The 23,720-nt window shown below is 43.8% G+C and overlaps 1 protein-coding gene across 3 annotated transcripts in view; it reads left to right on the top strand.

Moving 5' to 3' along the window:
- Positions 1 to 331: 331 nt before the first annotated feature.
- LOC119376571 (E3 ubiquitin-protein ligase wwp-1) overlaps positions 332 to 23,720 on the top strand; it is a 71,427-nt gene continuing 48,038 nt past the window's right edge. For 2 of the 3 annotated variants that reach the window (XM_037646362.2, XM_037646390.2), the window contains exons 1-6: positions 336 to 490; positions 3,905 to 3,981; positions 13,377 to 13,445; positions 13,522 to 13,663; positions 14,800 to 14,924; positions 19,091 to 19,243. In XM_037646362.2, coding sequence (XP_037502290.1) covers positions 13,397 to 13,445; positions 13,522 to 13,663; positions 14,800 to 14,924; positions 19,091 to 19,243 — 469 coding nt within the window. In that variant the 5' untranslated portion in view covers positions 336 to 490; positions 3,905 to 3,981; positions 13,377 to 13,396. Of the gene's footprint in view, positions 491 to 3,904; positions 3,982 to 13,376; positions 13,446 to 13,521; positions 13,664 to 14,799; positions 14,925 to 19,090; positions 19,244 to 23,720 lie in introns of all 3 variants that reach the window. The other variant, XM_037646366.2, reaches the window with a different exon arrangement.

The raw sequence follows: 23,720 nt of genomic DNA on the forward strand, positions 1-23,720 counted from the left end.
TGCCACACAAGTAATGTTTTTATTATGTTTCTTGAAATCAACCTCGTTACGAGGTAATTTCATCGTTTGCAGAATGACAAAGTATCTCACAAGCAGCACATAAACTGTATTTCTTTTTCCTTCCACGAGCCCTGTCCGCCTTTTATAATTGCTGCCCATCTACAGAAAAAGCTTAGCGCTGTCAACGGGCCTTTTGATTTTCGGCGCTTTCACTCTACCAACGATGACAATTAACGCAACTATGAACGCAACAAAGCAAAATGTTGCATTGCAAGTAATTGCAAGCAACGCACATGACGAGATTTCGCGAGATGTTTTCCGAGAACAGGAAGCGCAGGAAGTCGAGAATAATCACGTGATAACAAATGGTGGGTTCTTATCGTCTTGCGAAGGGAGTTGCGATGATGTGACCATTTGTTCAGAATTTAAATGGTTCGGAGCTCGATCACACTGTTTAGGCCCATGTTTTCGAATTTCCCGAAAATGCAAGGTAAGATAACGGTCATGTTGCGGCTTTCGCTTCTGATCGGCGTTTCGCGCTGTCTTCTCATTCTGCGGAATCCAAGGTTACACTTTAACAATATATTTGCTTTTTTTTTATTGGCCGCAGTGGGTGTGAAATACCTTACGGGTTGTATGTATTTTGGATTTAGAAATGTTTTCGAGATCTTACGCGAACGTACGGTGAGGTGAATCGTCACAGTCGCGTAGCAGAACCAGGCAGAACTGTTCCAGATATATATATATATATGTATGTATATACGAGCTGATTGGGAGGAAGGGGAAGAGAACGCTTCGGGGAGGCCGCATAGCGCCGTTGTGTTTCCGCCTTGAGCCGTAAAAGCTAGTCAGCTAATCATTCAACCTTGCAGTTAGGGGCAACCGCAGCGATGTTCGCGCGCCCGTAGCACCACTTGCGCATCGGCCCTCAACACTTTCGTAGCTGCTCGCATTGCGGCCAGATTAGGCCTAAACGATGTCAGGATATTCTGCTCGGATTTCTTGATTTTTCATCTTATAGGTCGAAACGACATAACTGCTCGCCCACTGTGCTATACTGTCCGTGAACATAGAGTTAGTTATTGCACCCGGTGAAGCGCCAGATGCTGTGTCGTTGCCGTTGTACCTATAGAGCAAGTTTCAACGCCTGTCGCCGCGATGAGCAGCTGACCTGCACGGGTACGTTATCTGCTGGCAAACATCCTTCATGTAACTCTAGCCGACTGATCAAGGTTCGTCGTCGGCACGCATACATGACATTTTTCGCTGCATTGTAATCGTAACGCGTCAGCGTTGTAGCCACTTGTAGAAGTTTAGATATGCAGCTTCGTCGAATTCAGTTGTGTGATCTCTGTGCCGCATAAGATCTTATTGGTCCAAGCTATGCGAGTTGTGAAAAGGAAACCGTTATACATATAACGGTTTCCTCTTCTATGCTCTATGCGCTGCTATGTATGTGAAATCAATTAAGGTTTTCTTGATGTGAAACCAAACTTTTTTTTTTATGATAAAGGCTTATGGTTGTCACTAAGCGATAGAAATGCCAGAGCAACGTATGATCTAGAAAGCTTTATTTTCCTAAAGTGGAAACGTTAAACGTACTTTGCTGGAGAGGTATAACAGTGAAACAGTAATTCCTCTACTGAAACACTTACGCAGTGACATATGCAGTGGTCATGAAGTATAAACACGGCTGTCATTGTTTTTATGTACAACAGTGCATAACCAGAGAGGGGGGTTCGAGGAATCCAAATTCCTCTCGAAATGTTACTTGTTACTATTTGTATGTGTATGTATGCATGTGTACATGCAGACTACAGTGCTGATGCTCTGCTTCACAACAGCTTCCTAGGTACTATATGTTCAGTGCCTGCGATTTTTCTGTAATTGCGTGATTTTGAAATGTACAATACACTTTATCTGAAGGCAAATGTGGTGTATGCCATCGAAAAGTACGATATTTCAAGCAATGTGTGTGGAACGGCAGCTTTGTGTGTACATATATATATATATGTATATACCCCCCTTAATATGTTCGCCCCCTTCATGCGATTACCTGTGAATCCGTTTCAATAATAAGTTTTGTGCGTGTGTATTTTTATATATATATACATATATACAAAGATGCTTAGCCAGAGTGTAAAAAATATGCTGATGCACTCTATGACGACGCGACCAAATCCATGTGGTTGACTATTGCAGGAGTAAGTCGCACTATTTTTATGTTCTGCTTAATTGCTTAATTAGGCATGTTTAATTAACTAACTTTTGAAGCGATGAAGATGGCCAAACAATTCCAATCAGAAAGTTGTAGATCGGTTTGCAAAATACCCGATTAGACAGTTTCTAACTTTCTATCCATTAAGTAATAGTGTTTTTCTGCTAATTATAGTTGCCCGCAAAATAAAAAAAAAGAAAACACATTGCATGCCGCTTGCTCTCCTGTGTGCAGTGCTTGATTGCAGTGCTCCCTAACGTTCCGCTTGCAAACGACCATAGCATTTAGCCGGGTGTGCTACTGCGACAGGGTAGCGATGACGGTGGTGGCTGTTCGGTGAAGCATGATTTGCTAGCAGCAGCACAAGCGATAACCACTGTGTCTGCTTATCACTGTCATGATCTGCCGCAAGGGAAGCATATCGTTTGTATGCGGAACCTTAGAGAGCACTGCAATCACGGCACGCAAGCGGACATGTCACATGGTATTCTGTATTTTGCGCGCATCTGTAGTAAGCAGAAAAACACTAATATACTTAATAGATGTTAAATTAGAAACTGTCTAATTGGGCATTTTGTGAACTGATCTACAACTTTCTCATTGGAATTTTTCACCCAGCTTCGGCGTTTCAAAAGATAGTTAATTAAATATGCCTAATTATGCTGAACACAAAAAAGAGTGCGACTTACTCCATACAATAGTCAGCAACATGCATTTGGTCGCATCGGCATATTTTTGAACTCTAGGCAACGTGTGTGTGTGTGTGTGTGTGTGCGTGTGCGTGTGTGTGTGTGCGTGCGTGTGTGTGTGTGTGTGTGGTGTGTGTGTGTGTGTGTGTGTGTGTGTGTGTGTGTGACACTTCACACCCTGTTATGCATCAAGAACAGAACATTTATTACACTTTTTAAAAACCTTATATCTCCATCAATTAAGATGTGTCGCTAATCCTGTTGACCTCTTGGACTGACATGTCTAGAATTGTATATCAAGATTGCAGTGTAGAAACAGGTAAAAGCCTATTTCTGCACTAGAAAGCAGTTCAGGAGATAGTTCAGCCAGTATTGTCACGTCAGCCAAGCTTCTCGCTGTTAAAACTGGCAATTTTCATTCTTCAGTTGTTGCTTAGCTGACGAGCATCTCTGATAAAAGGGTGTGCCACGGTGCTTGTGTAGTGTGTATTACTGTCTAGTTTCCGACTACAACAAGCATGTCATTTCTGACAATTGTAGGAGCCGGTAATTTTCAAATAATATGTGTGTATAGATGCAGCTGCTTATTATTACTATATAGCAGAAAACATGATCATGCCGGGTAGTATATCCTAGGTGTGACCTGCCACCTAGAGGGCACCTTAAGGCAAAATAAAAATAGAAGCATTTTGAATTGTAGCAAAGATAGATTGGTGTATGCTCGAACCTGTGACAGAAAACCATTCTCTGTTCTCCTTTCTCCAAGCCTGTTCATTCATTCAACCTCTGCCACAGAGATGTGCACTTTCTTTTTGAGCCTCATAAGTATTTCTTTTTTTGTCAATACTTAGAAGGCTTGAACACTTTTGACTAGGCTTTTTTTAAGGCTTTTTGACCGACGGCATGACAGCAAAGCTGCAATCTTCATTGAAATGTGTCCAACAAACTAGCTCATATGGTTATTATTTTTCTTCATGCACTTTTTGCCCCCTTCTAGCTTGCTGGCCAGTATGAACTACAGCTGTACTCTACAGTTTCCTTTGGCAACACCCCTGCTTTACTGACGGAATTTAGGCAAGTAGTACTTTTCAGATTACCATTGTCTGTTTGACCATGCTAAGCTCACGAAGTAGAAAACAAGCTGTGTAGAGTTGTCCAATGTGGGCTATATGAGTGCTCCTAACAATTCAGGTGTTGACAAGGCGTGAGCTACATGTACATGTACTGTGACTTGACGTGTAGGCTGACGTCACTATTAAGGTTTGAAAACAAAAATGAACATTGTAAGCACTCTTCCACTTGGCTTGAGACGGATGTGTATGCTGGAAGTAGTAGTTCCACGTTCCTTCAACTGGTGTGCATTATTTTCCAAGGGCCAAAACTAGTCTACGTGATGGTTTCCCAGATGTTACTAAACGGTCTGTTCTTTTTACATGTACATAATGTATACGTGATGTGCATGCTTGTCTTAAAAAAGCAACTTTGTTAAACGAGGTACAAAGATTGATATTTTTATTTCTGTAATATTTCAATTGAAAAAATGTGCACCTGTCTGTAATTTGTGCTTTTATTTCTTAGATTGTTTTTGCTTGTCATGATATAGCTTGCACAAGGCTAAACTGGTTTTTACTGCAGCTGCCTTCTTGTAAAGATAAGGGAAGGGGGATGCTTTTCAGCCTGAGAATCACCATTTATGGTTTTTATGTTAAAGTTAAACATCCCTCTTGCAATTTTTACTGTTTCGTTCACTGTTTTTATTCGCCCAACGAGGGTGAACGACAGTGAAAGCATACATATTCAATAAAGCATTTAAAGGGACTGTCTACCGCTCGGAAAATTTTTTTTGATTGTGGTGAAAATGAGAAGATCGTTCGTCACATCGGCGGCAACGAGCGCGCTTTCGTCCCATAAAAAAAGAATTATAATTTTAATCTGATGTTGAAAACCGTGAAAGAATGACCGCTAGCGTCACCCAACAGCAAAGTGGTCGCAATTCCCGCAATCTATAGGTGTGACAGACTATCCACGCAGGTGGACTTATTTTGCTTAAAAACAAACATGTAGAACTTGAGAGTGTATTTTCCGCTCTTGAAACAGCTTTCGATTGCGTCAAAAAGTAATTTTTGCTGTTTTTTTATCTCGCGCGTTCAAAAAGACGCCTGGCGGCGCTGCCGACGCCGCCGCTTTCGAGTTCGTCTGCTTCAACACCCCGTGCTGGTTGTAGCGTTACGCTGCACTGTCGTTAGGATGTCTCGTGCGTGCTGCGCTGTGAAGGCATACGTTTATCATCGCTACATCAGTACAGGAGTTTCGTTACATCGTTTGCCTGCAACAGCATACGCACTCTATTGCTGTGGGCATTGCAGTGCAGCGTTTGCAACGACACCTGCGTGACAGGTTTGCATGAATTAGAACCCAGTCGTTCAGTGCCTACTTAACAGTCGACATTTCTAAGGCGCCTCGCTTGCGGTGACGGAGGCGTGTCAAAGTCTGGGTCATCGCTTGTGCTGGCGCTACTCGAAGAATCATCGCGGTCCGGTGCGTCGACATAGGGGTCTAAGTTGTGTTCCCTCATGCGTTCCAAATTCTCTTTTCTAATTCGCTTAGGTTTCCCAACGGCATGTCTCGTCTTTTGATACGGTCTGCGACAGCGCCAAAAGCGCTGTTTTGTTTTTCCCGGGTCGACTTGGCTTGGATTGCGGCAGCAGTGCTAAAATAAACGCATAGACTGCAATCATAGCAAAGCGAGTGTTCTGTAATCGTATATTAAGGCTTCATTTAACCAATGGCGCGCTTAAAATGACTGTTACATTCATTGCATTAGTGTTCAGCGAAAATAAAGAAATCCTACAGAAATATGACATGTGCTTTCGGTTTTAAGTTTTACCGGCACTACAATCGTCATCGCGTCCACCAACCAGTGTTATGGGGCGTATTCACACCAATGGAAGAAGACCGAACGCAGATCGAAAAATTCTGTTTTAAAATTTTCTACTCACTTTCCACAGAAACCACTGCAAGGTTGAACACTTCAGGCGGTATTCTTTCTATCGCGGTACAAAACTGAATAGCGATGAAGGATGGTAGACAGTCCCTTTAATTGAAAACATGTGCGGCTTTTCCGCCGCCATCTTGAATTTTGATCCGTGACGAAGCAAGCCCCCCCCCCCTTCAAATCTTGTCGGATTTTTTTTTCACCTTGGGGGGGGGGGGGGGGGGGGGGCTTGCTCAGGAAATTGCAGTATATTGAATTTTCGTCTCATCGTGGTTAAAGTGCAATGCAGACTTGTTGCATGATTAAATGCATCAGCCTTATTTCTTGTCATTTCCATTTACCATTGTCTCACAAAAGAATTCAAAATTTTATTTGAGCGAATAAAATCGTGACAGTTCATTGCTGGCACAGAAAATATTACATTAAATTCTGGGATTTTGTGTGTCAAATTCAAGGTATGCCATAGTGGAACGGCTTTGATGTAGTGCGAAAGGGCACATGGACACCAGAAGGCACATATGGACACCACACAGCGCTTCTAGCAACAACATGTTTATTTTGAAAATTCAGGCAGCTTTTATACCACCATTGCCAGGCAGACAGTTGAACACGTGGGAACGCTTGGAACACGCTCAAAAAAGGCCACTCTACCTAAGCGAAATCACGATGAGGAAACTACTGTAAGTCAGCGCATGCACAAGAACCCCAACTCGTTAGGGGACAGTGCATTCGATGCTTTACTAACACACAACTCACCAAGTCCATCGATAAGTTTGGCTTCAACAATCAGACAGGTGATCTCTTCTTTATATCGACCAGGCCAGGATCCAGCAGGGATGCAACAGCTGCACCAATTGTGCCAATTTGATACCATTCTTTATTTTTGTGCCAAGCTGAGCCAAAACGGTGAAATTTGTTAAAATTGTGCCGCGCTGCGCCAAAATGCCCGACCAGCTTAAAATTTTCTCAGTTGTGCAAATTTGAGCGAGAAATGGAGGCTTGCTTGGTCATCTGCAGTGTGGGCATCGTCATCCAGTACAGACGCGCAGACCCTAACCCTAACCCGCCGCGAAAGAAAAAGAAAAAAGTCAGTTTCACCGGAAGGACGAAGCAATGAATGCGATAGCAACAAATTGTAATGCTATACGAAGTGAGGCTGGCAGCAAACTCTTTTGTATCTGATCTCGCATAACTCTACAAAACGTTGGTGTATGAGAATACGGCGTTTCCAGGGAAAGATGCTCTTTCTGCACAGTGTCTTCGCATTGAGAGCGCAGCGCGTAGCAGGATATACGACCCGCCCGCTGATGGCTGCCGAGATAGCGCGCGCGCCAGCGATCGCGACCGTGCCCTTAGAATCAATGTAAGTCCAAAAGTTGTTGCTCAAGTGATGGCCCCTCCCCGCCCCCCTCTCGCGTCTTTTTATGCTCGTTCAAATCGGGCGGGCCGTTTCCTCTATGCTTCGATGGCAGGCTTCCCGAGCGGAGTGGTGTTATCGCATGCGCCCTCCGAGCGACGATGATGGGCTGCCTCGTTTGATATCTGCTTCAGCCGCGTTCGTCGCACACACTCGCGTGCTTTTGTACACGGTAGAACATACTATGCACAGGGATATGTTATCAATTTGGACTTTATAAGGGAGATGACGGCAAAAGAGTGTCCATATAGTTGCTATCGCAATAGAAAAGGACAGTAGTTCTCAAATTTCCTGATGCTTGTTTTATTGCGTGCAGAACGCTTTTTAAGCCACTTTTGCTGCAGTACACTGGTGTCCTGCGGAAAAGCATACTGAGATTTAGAAGGGGCTATTAGTACTAGCTGTCAGGGACACAGTACATTTTGTTCCTTAATTACTCATTCGTGCATGCACCGTGTAATTACGAGTACTAGTATGATCACTGTCATCTAAAAAATTATTGCCAATCATTTGGAGCTGCTGTGTATGGCGTTTCTGTGTCCTTGAGAAACAATAGACAAAAGCGTATGCCAGTTTTCTTTTTTCGCTACCCCCACTTGCTCCTTCTTTACGAATCTCCCAAATTTCCAGGTTGCCAGGTTCGCAGGTCCACATTAGCATTTTCAGTGCCTGTCGAATTATTTGACAGGTCCTGCAAATTCTAATGTGGACTTAGTCATTGTTTGCACTGACTTAGTCATTGTTCGCACTGTGGGTGGCTCAGCGCACTGCTTTTATTGAAATAGCAGTGTTCACGTGCACTGTGCACGAATTAGGTGATGTTGAATGGCTTTTACATATTTTTGTTTTCTTTTCTAAAAGTAAGCCTTCTTTGTTATACTGCTCCAGATTTGGGATTTCGGGCTAAAAAATTCAGTTTTTTTTTTTTTTGCACAACCTGCTCCAAATTTGGATTTTTATGCTCCAAAAGCAACCTTTTGCTGCTCCAAAAATTGCTCCAAATCGTATTTTGGCTGTTGCACACCTGGATCCAGGTCAGGATAGCCAGATTCTTTCAAGCATGAAATCTGGTTCTGGAAGCTATGCATCATTAGGTGGGCACAAGACTTGTGCAATGCGTTGCTGAGGCATGCCGTTGCGATACCTCCCTTGGTCAATTTGGAATGATTAGAATGAAACGGGAGCAAAGCTTTTCGAGCAGTAGTTCATAGCTCCAGCGTAGCTGGTTGTCAAAGCAAACGAGCCTTAAAGGGGTGGTGCCACTAAATTTGTGGCTTGCGCATCCTTTGCTGTACGCGTTTCCTATAGCTCCAGGAAGCATGATACACGCACCAAGATTCATCTATTCTCGCTAAATAATGTAATATCGCATTTGGATGTGGACAACTTTCGGTTTCGGTTTCTGGGCACCGAGGTTGGGCAGTGACGTAGAAGTGTAGGAGGCGTGGCCACGTGACCACACAAGGCTGTGACGCACTTAGCCAGGAAGCGATCGAAACTCGGCGAGTGATGTAGCAACCGATGCTTTGCCGGTGCTATAGTGAATTAGAATATATTCTAGTTCACTACAGCCTGTACGTACGTTGCGGAAGTGGCGGAGGTCCGGAGGTCACTCACGTTACTGCAGCAGACTTGGTGTGACGTCACTACAACTTTCGTTGACCATCCTACAGATCTACGTCAGTGTTGGCGCGCTAGCGATGGGTTTCGATCGGGAGAATGGGCATTTAGGTACACTTTGGAAGTGAATTAAAATATGTTCTAAACGTTTGCAGTGTCCGACCCTTCGTGTGGAATGTCCTTGCATACAGAGGAAACCCACAACAGGCTTGTTATAGCCTCGAAATTTGACGGCACCACCCCTTTTAAGTCTAAAAATCTAATACGCCCCTTGTTCGGCCATTCAACTGTCACTTCTAGGGGATCAAGACCATCGCGAAACACATCCAACACATTGGCACTCTCACTTTTCAAAGTTTTTCCAGGAGTGTGGTGTCCTTGTGCACCTTCTCGTGTCCGTGTGCCCTTTTGTGCTACATCAAAGCCGTTCAATGATTCACTTACAAGCCTACATTGCAACCCTCATCGCCATAGTGGAGTACTTGAGATTAATCTGGGCCCCCTTGGGTTCTTTAATTTGCACCTAAACCTAAGCACAGAGATGTTTTTACATTTTGGCTCTGTTGAAATGTGGCTGCCGTGGCCAGGTATTGAACATCTGGCCTTGCGCTTATCTACACCATAGCAGCTAAGCCTCCCCAGTAGGTTGGTTGTTGGCACATCTGTGGTGTCTTTTATTGCCAATTTCTCTGCAATTCGCTTCGTAGGTCATCATATGTTTCATGCACTACCTGTAACGCATAACGGTGGTTTATGGACATCACTGATTTTTTTGTAGATAGGGCCACCCTCGAAGAGATTTTAACATGAAATTGATGGCCCATTTTTGTTTGACCAGTAAGAATGACAAGGGCAAAGATTGCATCAACAAGGGGGAAAAATATAGATTCAAGAAGGATAAATTTAAGTAGTCTGCTATTTTTTCTTAGCTCTTATGGTTTCACTTCATATGGTCATCCATTATGTGTTGCCACATGTGCCACCCTCTAAAAGCAAAGAACCACATTGCTTGGCTATACTGTACATATGTCATTGGTTCCTTGGGCGTAATAATGGAAGGCAACTGCAGAGTTGGTCTGCCTCTTGGCACTGCTCAGCATACACTCTTAACCCTTTGCGGTCCAAAACCTTTACCCACTTTCCGGCTCTAGCGGTCCGAAACTATTTCGCCAGTTTCTGGCGCCGCGAATAAAAACACAAGCTGTGGAAGAGAAACGCACAGGATATTTATTTTGCTCCTGCATTCTGCAGGCAACTCTTTTAGTGATATTTGGGCAACGTATGATACCGCTCAAAGCATTCCCCTGTGTGCAGGCCAGGGTTATTACTGCAGGTTTCCACCGCCGCCGTCGTCGTCTTCGTCACTCACTTCTGTCGAATCACTGTCATCACTGTCTGGTGGAGGCACGTAATTCTCTTCCTCACTAAAGTCATCCTCGCTTTCGCTAAAAGCACCGCCGTAAAACGCACGCGGTGAAAACGTGGCCATGCTTCTCAGCGAACCGCGCGCGCGAGTGGGTACGCTCTAGGCCCCGTGCTGATCATAGTGCTGCACCCTAGTGTCAAAAAAGTAAAACCTCAACAAACAAAGCTCACTTATTCCTCAAGAGATGGCCCTTCATGTATACAAAAAATGCGCGCGACTCGCGGTGAGAAAACAGCGAAATTTAAACCACGAACCCCTTGTCGGGCGGGGCCCGACAGCGGACCGCTACGGCCGTGTTGCGTTGTCGGGCGCTGCCCGACAACGGACCGCAAAGGGTTAACACAGCCATAAGTGTGTATTAATAAACTCAAAGCCGAATGCAGAAAAGTATTCAGAGGGTTTTTTTTTTAAGGCTATACAGATTTTTTATAAAAATGCTATTACAGTCAGGCCCGTGTTGTCTTCGCTAACGAACTCTACGCCGAGGTGTAAAAACTTTGCTGCACCTAAAGTTGCATTAAAATGAGTAATTAACAAAAACTTGTTAATCGGCTTTTTTAATTATTAACTTTAGGGCCGTAGTTTCAAAATTCATGGCATGCCCATTTTTTAAAAAAATAACTAAATACACACGTAATTTGAGATAATACCCATCGAAATTCAAGGCCACGATCGAAGCGATACCCAAAGTGAGTGCACCGGCCGCGCAGGAAATCCGTCGTCTGGGTTACGTCAGGCCATGAGCTCATGTGATGAACTTTGAAAGAGGCGCGTCCCAGCAGAACGTGATCAGGAAAAACGGCAAGCCATCTCAAATACCCAATTGGACCGCTTATTTTTTGTTTGGTATGTAGTGCTTATCCATTTCTCTGTTAAACTCGAAAGAAGTGCAAAGGCTTGTCTGCGAGAAGTAGCGCCGCCGTGGCTGCCGTCTAGGTTTAGGCTGCACAGCACAAGGAAAGGTCGAAACTGTGGTTTTCTCGGGTACAGCGCAAAAGAAACGAATAAGCACTACACACCAAATGCAAAGAATAAACGCTCTATTTGGGTATTTTGTACGGCTTGCCATTTTTCCTGATCATGTTGTGCTGCGACACGCCTTTTTTCAAAGTTCGTCACATGAGCTACCGCTCTGATGTAACACTGATGACAGATTTCTCGCTTGCCTGGTGCGCTCCGTTTCGGTATTGCCTCAATCGGGGCCTTGAATTTCGAGGATTATTATCTCAAATTACTTGAGTTTCTTGCGATTTTTAAAAAATGGGCATGTCATAAGTTGTCACATCCTTCAACTCTTCCATATAAACAACAGCCCTCAAGTTAATTAAAAAAAATTTGTTAATTACTCATTTGAATGTAACTTTAGGTACGACAAGGTTTTTCCACCTCGGTGTAGAGTTCGCTTACGAAAACAATGGGCTGTCACACCATTTTTATAAAAAGTGCTGTCATAGCATTTTTATAAAAAGTCTGTATTGTCTAAAAAAAAAGACACCCTTTATAAAAGGTAATGATATACTACATCACGTCAGTTTGTTGAGAGTAAAATAAAAGTTTAAAGACATACCAATGCAGTTCTGTAAATTAGTTAAGGCTAAGACAAAAAGAAAAAGATCTGAAAGAAGTACTTTGCTTTTAATTGCGCTTAAAGGGACACTAAAGGGAAATAACAATTTATGTCAGAGTGAAAGCCCAATGTATGGCAACTTCTAAAATGGCAATATTATCAACAGCAGTGCCCTACTTACCGAGAAATTAAGCTAAATGTATCACATGATGAGCGCCACGAGTGGGACATTTTCGAAGTGATCCCGATGACGTATGGAAGTCGGCCTACAATAAAGCACTAGTAATCAAGCTAGCAGCAGTAAAAAAAGAACATTCCGAGCATCAAAAGACGTAATAAAACGCTGTTTGTTCGTTTCCGCTTGATTCATGGAAAACAAAACCTCCGTGGCGTTGCCATGGGGAACGGCGCGCGTGGTTGAAAGGTTCCGTTTTCGCCGAACTGCGCCTCGCCCGTCTCAGTGGTAGTTTCGGGATCGCGTACTGCCGTGTGTATTTTGTGCGCTCGTGAAAATCGCTCTGACAGAAAGTTCGTCAAAATGCCGCATGCGTGTGATATTGCCGGATGCCCGAACGGTGCACAACGCCAGTGCTGCAGCAAGGAAACCGGTGTGTCTTTTCACTGGGTGCCGCGGAATGAACCCTTACGCTCGAAGTGGCTTAGTGTCATGCCATTGTGCCAGTGTGCTAAGCAGTCAAAACCTCTGCGTGTGTGCTCGCTGCACTTTCGTACTGAGGATTACGAGACCAACCGCAACTTGAAGGCTTTGAATGTGCCCATCCAAGCAAGCCTTTGCCGCAGCGCCGTTGTTGCTACTATGGGTCCCGCTACTTCCGCTTGGCTGCTACTAGTGTCGGCGGTCGCGCAGTAAAAGCGGGCAACGTTGGGCATGGCAGCAGTGACGTATGAAAGTCGTATTTTCAGGCGGGAGATTTGAAGCGCGCTAACGCGATGCGGACCACTAAAAACGTGATTTTATTTCAAAATAAGCACTTCCTTGGCACAAAAGCAGCACTACGAGGTTTCTGGACCACTATTTCAACAATCAACGTTGACTTAATATTTGCCTTTAGTGTCCCTTTAAGGAAACATATCAGTGGCAGGCTTTCAGGAGCATTCAGAGTTGGCTATTGCGTTTTTCTATAGTTAATGGTAAAAAAATTTTGTAAGTCTGTTTGGCTGGTGATTTAGTGGGAATTAATGAATGGTTATATCTGACTTATGGCACTGTGGGAGGGCAGCAACACCACCACCTCTTAGGCTTGAAATGAAACATGGATGATACTGCTATTGTCTGCAACTGAAACAAACAACTTTGTGCCAGGAACAGGCTTCAACAGCCACCACATAATAAACATGCACTTTTTGGGCAAACATGAGTATATATTACCTAAACCTCATGACATGTGCTTTTGCTTCCTTCAATGATTTTTTTTTTTTCCAGTCGTAGGTGGAAATTGGAAAATGTCAGAAGGCTCTTCAAGTGGGTCTCTTTTTGAACTTAATGTGACAGGCAAGTTTTTGGTTTCATTGTTGGCTTGTTCTGTTCCTCCGCTTACTGACGCTTTTTCTTTAATTGTGCCATGCAGTTGTTTCAGCAAAGTTGAATTCATCTGGAATACTGTTCAAGCCAGACCCTTATGTTGAGCTCAGTGTTGATGGTGGAGTTCCTGTCAAAACAGAGTACAGCAAAAGTACCTGCAATCCCAAATGGGACGAGCAATTTCCGGTGTAAGTACTTCTTTCTTGGAATTTTCTCTCCATTTTTACATTTTTCCTGGTATACAGTGTGGCGATTGGTGTACCAGGTATGCTGTGGTAAAGTTATGCATATTTGATGAAATGCTAAGTATGATCAGTGTACAAAGCCAGTGTTGAATATACTACTCAACTTACTACAGCACTGGGCCATAGTGTGTGCTAATGCATCGGTAATATTTGGTACCACAAGACTGCCATAAAAAATTTCGATGACAATTTTTTAGTTTTGTTTTTCACATGCTTTTGAACTGGTCACATAAATATTTGTGGTGCTTTCAGGGAATTGAAGCTCCTTAGCTTATTCATTAGAGGTTCAAATTCTCAAGACAGTGCTTAGAGGCAGCATACAAAAAAAAAAGCTGCACACGTAGCACAATGTGTGCGTTGCTTTTTTTTTTTTTTTTTTTCACGGTGCTCTTTCCTCAGAATTGGAACTCTGCTGTACCAAGTGACCAAAGTTTCTACTGAACCGATGTAATCACTGAAACAATAAAAATGAGACAGATTATTCATTGATATTAATTTGAAGCCATTATGGACATGTCTTGATTTATTGGAACCTAACTACGGCTGTGCAGCTGTGCTTTACTTTAGCCCTTTTAACACCCAAATTCTTGTGTGAAGATTGTACAAATTTTTCTCTTTTTTCTTTCTCTAATTTTTTCATTCTGATTCTGAAAATGTATATTTTTTTATTCCTTACTGGTTACAATATACACACAAATTTAAAAAAAAAACTGCTCATAATGGGAGCTTTCCTCAATGCATGCCATAGTAATAGGATACAACATACTGAAAAATCCTGGTTTGCACTAACTGCTAGCTGCTACATCTTGGTAGCATTTCTAAGTGGTAGTCGTACATTTTTACATTGTATATTTCACCATGCATGCTTTTAACATTTCCTTAATTTTTGTACTGAAGCTAACTTGTCTTTTCTGCACTGAAGTGGGTGATGTGTGTCCATGCTAATTTAAGTCTGGTAAACAGCAGAGTGAGGTCTTTTATTTTTATTTTTTTATTATTATTTTGCTTCACCTTACGATTTTTCGGGCACTTAAAATATAAAGTAGAATTCCACATGTACTTCTGCTTCATTTCTACAGGTTGGTGACCCCATATTCGAAGCTCCATTTTCGTGTTTTCAACCACAACTCCCTAATGAAAGATGCACTCCTTGGTGAAGGCTGTCTTGAACTCTACCATGTATTGGAAAAGGCTGATGGAAAATGTAAGTTATCTAATTATATGTTCCATTATTTTCTGTTTCCTGTTATTATGGATCACTGTGATGCATTTCACACAAGATTTTTTTCAACCCTTTGAGGGTCGATTTTTTTCACGAAATGCGTCTTCCCAGTGTGTGTTTTTTTTATTGCTGAATTAAATGAATCTGTTTAAGAAAAAAATTGTCTAAAATTTTTGGGGGGGGGGGGGACTGTAAAGTGACGAAAAAATAATTTGTGTTGTTACATACACATGGTTTATTAGTAACAGCAAGAAGAATTCTATAAAAAAAAAACCTTTACGACTTAAAAAATTATGCGTTGAAATAAACACCTGGTAGTTCCATAGGTCGGCAATATAATTTCCCATAGGTCGGCAATATAATTGGAGCTCACTCAGACTCACTCAAGAAATATATTTTGCTCTGAAGGCTCGCTCGGACTCGGACTTGCCAAAAGTTTCCTCAACCGGACTCACTCGGACTCGGACTCGCTAAACTTTTTTTCAGCCGGACTCACTCAGACTCAAGCTCACCAACATATTATTCAGCCGGACTCACTCAGACTCATACTCACGGCTTCATCTGAGTCTGAGTGAGTTGACTCATGAGTCCGTTGGCAAAAAATTAGCTTTTTCGATCATGATGTCAGTGCTCTTTAACGCCCATATCTCCCATAATCAGTGCTCTACCATATGCCTTTTGATCTTGTACCTTCAAATACGAGTTATCATCGTATATCATGTCTCGATCCAGTAAGGACATTTTTTTATGAAATACGCGACTAACACGAAATATTTTTATCAAGAACTTCCCATGAAAGAGTTTGCGGGGGGAGGTCATGGCACCCCTTCTCCTAACTCACGCTTCTGATCAATAAATATTGAGGTGGCGCATGAATGCTAGTGTGCTGAGATTTGTGTGAATAGACTTGAGTATAAACGTAAGCCGTTATAAGGCAGATAGTAATGCTGAAGATGAGTAGATGGGACCATAAGTCGGCAACAAAAAGTGGAGCTCACTCGGACTCGCTCAAGAAATATATTTTGTGCTTAGGGCTCGCTCGGACTTAGACTCACCAATATTTTCCTCAACTGGACTCACTTGGACTCACTCGCTAAAAATTTTCCTCAACCAGACTCACTCGGACTCAGACTCGCTAAAATTTTCCTCAACCGGACTGACTCGCTCGGACTCAAACTCACCAAAATATTACTCACCTGGACTCACTCAGACTCACGGCCTCATCTGAGTCTGAGTGAGCCTGAGTGAATCGACTCATGAGTGAGTTCGCCGACCTATGGGTAGTTCACAGACATACAAGAAAAAGTGCACTAAGGGGCATTAAGTGGAAACACGGGGGGTGGAGAAAAGCCATTTTTGATCCAGTCAGCATCGTCTCGCCACGCACGCTTTTGAGATGTCGCTCGCTCAGCAACATCTGAGTCTTGACTCGTAAGTAGCTCCTCATATGACGGGCTGACATTTACTGAAGCAGATTCTGATTCAGCAGTCAAGTGGCGATTCAGAGGAATCGCCATTAGACTCGCTTGCGGCAGAGAAACCGGTGCACGCTTCCATAGTGCAAGCAAACTGTGTGGGTTAGTGGACTGAAGAAAACTGTGTAGTTGTGAGCGTGTCCAGAACGCAAAAAGAAGTCCGAAGCCTATAATAATCATTAGTCTTATCGCCAACGAGACTGAAGCGGTTTTTTGTGAGTCCCTAAAACAGGAAATGCAGCCACAGCGGCATCGTTCGTGTCAGTCAGCGCCTGCACGGAAACAGGCGGAATCGCGTACTAGGGGTCAATAAATGAGAAAGTAACAAATCTGTCGCCTTTTGAAAGAATATAAACTGAAAAGCCATGAGTTTTGCGGGCGCAACATGCGGGAACCGACCAAAGAATGCAAACGAAACTAGCCGGTGCACTGCTATAGTAAAACAAATAGGGAGACACATCGGCGCAAGAAAAAAATTCCATGTATTCCCGCAGTATGGCAGCACATGCCGAGCAAGAGAAATTATCGAAAAAGGCACGCGTTTTAAACATATAGACAATGACGTACATGTACGTTTCTGATCCTCAAAGGGCTAAAATCCTCAAAAGGTCGTCGCCGTCTTCACCGGTTTCCACAAGTTCTGCCGTCACGAAGCATGCCTTCCGGAAGCAGTTGGCCACTGTGTCCGTCTTCACGTCTCGCCAGGCACCTGTCACCATTTGAATGGCACCGAGCAAGTCAACCTTCAGCTCGGTGCCCATGCGGAGGTTGACCAGCAGCCTATGAAGGAGTCGAGCAGTTGCAGCTTCGCTGTCGTGTTGGCCAGCAGAAACTTCAGCTCGATGTTTTTGAGCTTGCAAGGGAGCACGCACACAAAAGAGGAATGCGGTAGTATGCGACAACTCACGGAAGTGAACTCCGCCAACAAAGCGCTCGCGATCAGTCGCGATGGCGGCGATGGCTACCTGGGCGCCCAGGCTACCTGCGAGGGCAGCAGCAATGTACAAAAGGCACGAGCTGTGGATGGCTGAGCAAATACGAAAGTGGCGGGCTGTGGTTGGCTGACTCACAAAACAGCAACAAAAAAAAAAGAAAAAGCGAAAGGAGGAGGCCGCCGGCTCCTTCTTTCCTGCTCTCCGAGCCGAGGGTAACGCGGAGCAAGCATGAGAAAGAGAGAGAGAAACAAAAGGAAAAAAAAAGTCGTTCCACAAGTTTGAGAATGCGCCCAACAGGAGTACAGTCCGAGCCCTCTCGCCCTCATGTTTTTCAATCGTTTCGGGTGTCGGCTGAGGCGCGGTGCCGCGAAGTTCGCGGGGCGCAGCAAGTGCCGAAGCGCACCTTCCAGCTCGCGCAGGGTTCGATATATCCGATGGCGGGTAGAAATACCGTTCGATATAGATGTGCGAATTCCTATACTTTTAGAAAGGATTTTCAAGGGGATAATTTACGACTTTGATATAGCCGGAAATTTGATATATGTAGGTTCGATATATCCGTCTTCGACTGTATTACCGTCCAGTGCTCAGTTATGCTGTGTTCCCGAATGTTGGCAGTGCTTTTCTGTATTCCCTGAGAAATATGCGGATGTGTGCGTTACCTTTCTGCTTTGTTTCTACCTTATCGCCTACACGCCCTTGAGAAAGGAGCAGTTTTTTTTTTAAACCAAGCTTTATTCAATGGTTCTTTTGTATGGCATAAGTTTCACCTTTGCGTCTGATAATTAGATGCGATAGAATAACGTTCAAGAACGGTATCTAAACTATTAAATGTTTGGCAAATGAAACATCTCTTTGCGAGCATTGAATTGCATCCTGCTGCCTCAATTCCAACTGAGAGAGTCGTTCCCACTTTCAGATTTGTTTCGGCACGGGAATCACACTTACTTCATAAGCATGTCGAGGAGTGAATTTTTCTGCAGGATAATTTTCAATGAGTGCATTACCAGAAGTCTCAACATTCTGCAGCCTTGTGAAATACTTTAATCAATTTATTTTAAAAGAGTCTGTTTTGCAACTTTTTAACGCTATGTACATATTCGATTTCATATTCAAAGACAGTTTTGTGCATCAGTTGTGTTCTATTCGTATTCGAAATTTTTGATATTCTCACTCTACTAGTTTTAGCCATTGGTATGTTTAGAGTGGGTGTATTAACGAGGTTGTACTGTATACGTAAGCACTTTCTCACTTGTGGCCTTTGTTCCTGGACACAGCCGCAATAAATGACATGCAAGTGGTGCAGAAATGAGGGGCAGGGCAGTCTCTAGTCGGATACAACTTTAGAAGTCCGCGGCATATCCTCCTCAAAGGCGGATGCACACAAGCCCGCACCAGTGGATGCGCACTTCAGACTGGCGTCATGGGCCGGTCGGCCGGTGACTCCGCTTTCAGAGAACATTGCCGAGTGCATGGGTGGGACTATTTAGTCGCGGGGGCAATCGGATGCTGCGCTTCAGTCATCTGGGCGGGACCTCTCCAGACTTCTTAAGTTGTATCCAGCTATAGGAACCTTACAGGGTGTTACATCTTTACAGAAAGTTTCACATCTCTTGATTCAGTATGTTAAACTATCATTTTGGTGTGGCTTCATAAGCGCCTTTAAGTTACCATTAAATAGTTGCCATTAAATGCAAAAACTTGACACTCCCATTTGCTTTCTTTTTTACCTCTTTAGTGGACAAAGTACCACAACCATTGGAATTGAGCTGTGGCAGCAAACCTGGCCGTAGTTACAGCTACTTGCTGACCATTCTGGATGGAATGAATATTGACATGAGCTGGTATCCGCCGAAGGAAGGAATGGCCACAGCACACCCTAGAAGAGAAGGTAACATCCAAAACATAATTTACTGCGTGTAATGCTGAGTGCTGCTCTGGACTATGTATTTTGACAAAAACCTTGTTCTATGCTGTCATTCATAGAGCATGGAACATGGTTGACCGTAACCTACTGTTATTTATATGTGTAGTGACTTCATACTTAACCCATGCAGTTTTTAAGTGCCTTTTCGTTACTCCTGCGGATTGTGCTGAAGATTTCTGGTTGGGGTGCCTCTATACACCAGAGCATGCCTGTCTCGCAACCAGGCTGCTGGTGAGCCGCACGGATACTCTCGTACCCAGACCATATTGTGCTGGGCTGCCAAGGCGCGCATGTGTTGCACCAAGTAAACATGGCAAGCTGCAGCCCTGAGGCTTCGAAGGAGCACTGACATAAATATTTTGCATCTTGTTTTTTCTGTTGCAATACGCAGCTAACGACTCACTTATCACGGTGTTAGTCATTTGCTCGAGCACGTGACGGTTAATTATTAGAGCTGTGCAAATAGCAAAATTTTGGGTGCGAAGCGAATTCGAATATTGAAGTATGAGTGCTAATCGAATCGAATATTTTTCAAATATTTCTCGTATATTTTTCTAATACTTCGAGGCGAAATTGCAGAAAAAAATGTTGTAGAGGATTCCTAAGCATATTCTTATGAGATAGCAACATGAAAGTGTTTCTTTTTGCGAGGTTGATGAAGCGCTGGCAGGATGGTGTTTCATAGTTGTCTTACCAAGAATGAGGCAATGTAGAGGCCAAATTTTATTTATGTACATGATTTCGTGCAACCAAAAGTGTTGCCGACAGCACTTTACACGTGATAGGCAAAGATGCCATTTCCTCTGCCTCTCCTCCTCTTTCAACTTCTGTGGAAGCCTATCTGATGTGGCAAACGAGGGTGTGCTCCCTTCAAGTCCGGAGTTTAGTGATGCAGAACTATCGATGGTACTATCGATACTATCGATAGCTGAGTCACTATCGATGGTATTATATCAACAGTGCGAACTCATTGTAGAATAAACTTGGTTCCCCACGCGCGTGGTACATAGTGGACCCAGAGGAGCAGGCTGAAGGGCAAGAAAGTTGGCATGCTTCGCCGATACATGACCATAAAGTCGTACTATTCAGCTGTAGCGGAAAGGAAGCCGTTAAATGGGATGGAACTGCGCGGCTTCAAATTTATGTTGCATTTTATCATTTCAAAATAAAAAAAAATATCAAGAACTACGTTTTTTTTTTTTTTGGTTAATGTAACTGGTGCTCTTGAATATGAATTTATTGATGGGCATATGCCGCCATTTCCACAGCGGAAATAATTTCTCTCACCAAAAATTTGCTCATCACTTAAAGGGACACTAAAGGCAAATAACAATTTATGTCAGAGTGAAAGCCCAATGTATGACAACTTCTAAAACGGCAATATTATCAACAGCAGTGCCCTACTTACCGAGAAATTAAGCTAAATGTATCACATGATGAGCGCCACGAGTGGGACATTTTCGAAGTGATCCCGATGACGTAGGGAAGTCGGCCTACAATAAATCACTAGTAATCAAACTAGCAGCAGTAAAAAAAGAACATTCCGAGCATCAAAAGACGTAATAAAATGCTGTTTGTTCGTTTCCGCTTGATTCATGGAAAACAAAACCTCCGTGGCGTTGTCATGGGGAACGGCGCGCGTGGTTCAAAGGTTCCGTTTTCACCGAACTGTGCCTCGCCCGTCTCAGCGGTAGTTTCGGGATCGCGTACTGCCGTGCGTGTTTTGCGTGCTCGTGAAAGTCGCTCTGACAGAAAGTTCGACAAAATGCCGCATGCGTGTGATATTGCCGGATGCCCGAATTGTGCACAACGCCAGTGCTGCAGCAAGGAAACCGGTGTGTCTTTTCACTGGGTGCCGCGGAATGAACCCTTACGCTCGAAGTGGCTTAGTGTCATGACATTGCGCCAGTGTGCTAAACAGTCGAAACCTCTGCGTGTGTGCTCGCTGCACTTTCGTACTGAGGATTACGAGACCAACCGCAAATTGGTGACGGCTTTGAATGTGCCCATCCGAGCAAGTCTTTGCCGCAGCGCCGTTGTTGCTACTGTGGGTCCCGCTACTTCCGCTCGGCTGCTACTAGTGTCGGCGGCCGCGCAGTAAAAGCGGGCAACGTTGGGCACGGCAGCAGTGACGTATGAGAGTCGTATTTTCAGGCGGGAGATTTGAAGCGCGCTAACACGATGCGGACCACTAAAAACGTGATTTTATTTCAAAATAAGCACTTCCTTGGCACAAAAGCAGCGCTACGAGGTTTCTGGACCGCTATTTCAACAATCAACATCGACTTAATATTTGCCTTTAGTGTCCCTTTAATTGAGCCCCCACCTCTGCCACATCTTTCATCTCCATGTTGGAACCAGCATTTTCTTAAGTTAATACATTTGCGACCATAGCGGAGCTTGAGAGGCAGCTTTACCGCAATGCAGGGTGTCATGAGGTGTAGCCTATTGAAAATCTGGGGACCACTTCCAATCGGACGTTGACTGTGTCTTGGCTAAGTTCAACCGTAACAGAGCTTGAAAGGCAGCTTTGCCGCTGTACGAGAGTGTAATGACTGTGAAGCATATTGAAAATCTGAAGGGGTCACTTTCAATCAGACGTTGACTGTATTTGTCTTTGGGAAGTTCAAATTGTTCGAACAGTAAATTCCAGTGCAAATCGAATCGAATAGCAAACACTATTAGAAAAATATTCGAAATTTCGAATATTCGCACATCCCCTATTAATTATTTTACAGTGCCTAGTCGCAGTTTCAGTTTCAGAGAGCGCCGAGTGAGGCAGGACCCAGAGCGGTTTTCGTGTAAACATAGCCGGCTTCGTAAGCACACAAAACTGCGTGCACATGAGCACCGCGTTGACAACTCTTTTCAACGAAGGCTTCGTGGGTGCAGCTGTACCCGTCCACGCCACCTGTACCCAAAAGTACCCGTTCACGCCACCTCCGCTTATAACAGCTCGTCTGGGTGCTAGTTCGTCGTCTTTGGATGCCAAGACAAGCAGTGCAGCAGGAGGATATAGCGCTGTTTGCAACGATCACAACGCTCTACGGGAATTGTGCCAGTGCACTGTTTTCAGCTTTGCCTCTGGTGGATGATTGTAATTCACAGGGAACAACTAGAAGCCGATTGAAAATGCACGAGGAAGTGCGCTAACTGCGTGTATTCTAGTGTGATGCCTACATAAATTTCCATGACACAGAGCTGGGTTGAAGGCAGATGCAAGCTTTGTGTGGGGGTGCACTTAGTGCCCGCTACCTTTCAGCGTCTCCTTTGACAAAAATGTAGTGCAAGGTTGTGCCTTCAAGCACAAGCAAGCAGCGTGCTTTGCCACATTAAACGTAGTATCAAGCTTTAGTGCTTTCGAGTGCATTCAAGCCTTCAAGATTACAAGCTTTCATCTTCAAAAGGTCGTAAATGGTATGGTGTTCCTGAAGAGCTGGCCAGAATATCGTGCCTTCATTGCATTGTTTGATCTCCCCAAACTTCTTTAGACACAAGGCATCTGCACAGAATACATATAGCATTGGCACATAAGTAAACAGTACTCTCACCAATGTCCTTTACGTCGCAGACGCAGGTGTAGCACTAGCTCAAACAGCTAAATTTTTAGCATATGATTGCACAGCACACCTATAATAAGAGACAGCGGGATTCGGCCCATTTTAATATCGAAATAACTAAGAGTAGCACAGTTTCGCTTGTAAAGCATTATCGTTTACAGGATTATAATTGCACAGATAGTGTCCAAAACGGATCAATCAACGATCTGCAGGGGATACTGTCTGATTGCTTGCTTGTGTGAGCAAGACACATGATTGTAAAAGCACTCATGAAACAAAAATTACATTCCGCTAAACTACCCCCGAAGCATACGCTAATTATTACAGGATGCATGTTGGAATTTATGAGTTTGCACAAAACTTTGTGCGCAACTTGTAATATGCTGCAACAAAACACAGTGATCCATCTGGCTCTCACGTCAACTGTGCCAAAGTGCACCAAATTGGATTTACTGCACCATCCTGATAAAATCTGTTAATTGCACCAAACTGCGCCATAGTCTCCGGTTTGGCGCTGTCTGTCACCCGCTATATCATTGATTCGCTGCGATTTAGACTTGTGAGCTAATTCAAGCCCAAATGAATGGTGTGCGTTTCCTTTTCTAGGAGGTGAAGGCATATGAAACATAACTTGCTAGTCAATTAGTAACCAAGAATAAAAACGCTTTAAAATTCCTGATGCTTACCTTATCCCCACGTGCTCTATCCTTCTCTGGCCGTACATGCTGCATGCGATGCCTTCAGCACAATAATCGTAAAGTGGCACCGTGCTTTTGCATATTTACTGCTGTTACTTTTGGTGGCACAGGCTCTCCGTGTAAAGTACCACAAGGAAGCAGTATACTCATTCGTGATGCTTACATGATGTGCTAAGGGATGCA

The sequence above is a fragment of the Rhipicephalus sanguineus genome, chromosome 1 (genome assembly GCF_013339695.2).
Source record: "Rhipicephalus sanguineus isolate Rsan-2018 chromosome 1, BIME_Rsan_1.4, whole genome shotgun sequence".
Lineage (NCBI taxonomy): Eukaryota > Metazoa > Arthropoda > Arachnida > Ixodida > Ixodidae > Rhipicephalus > Rhipicephalus sanguineus.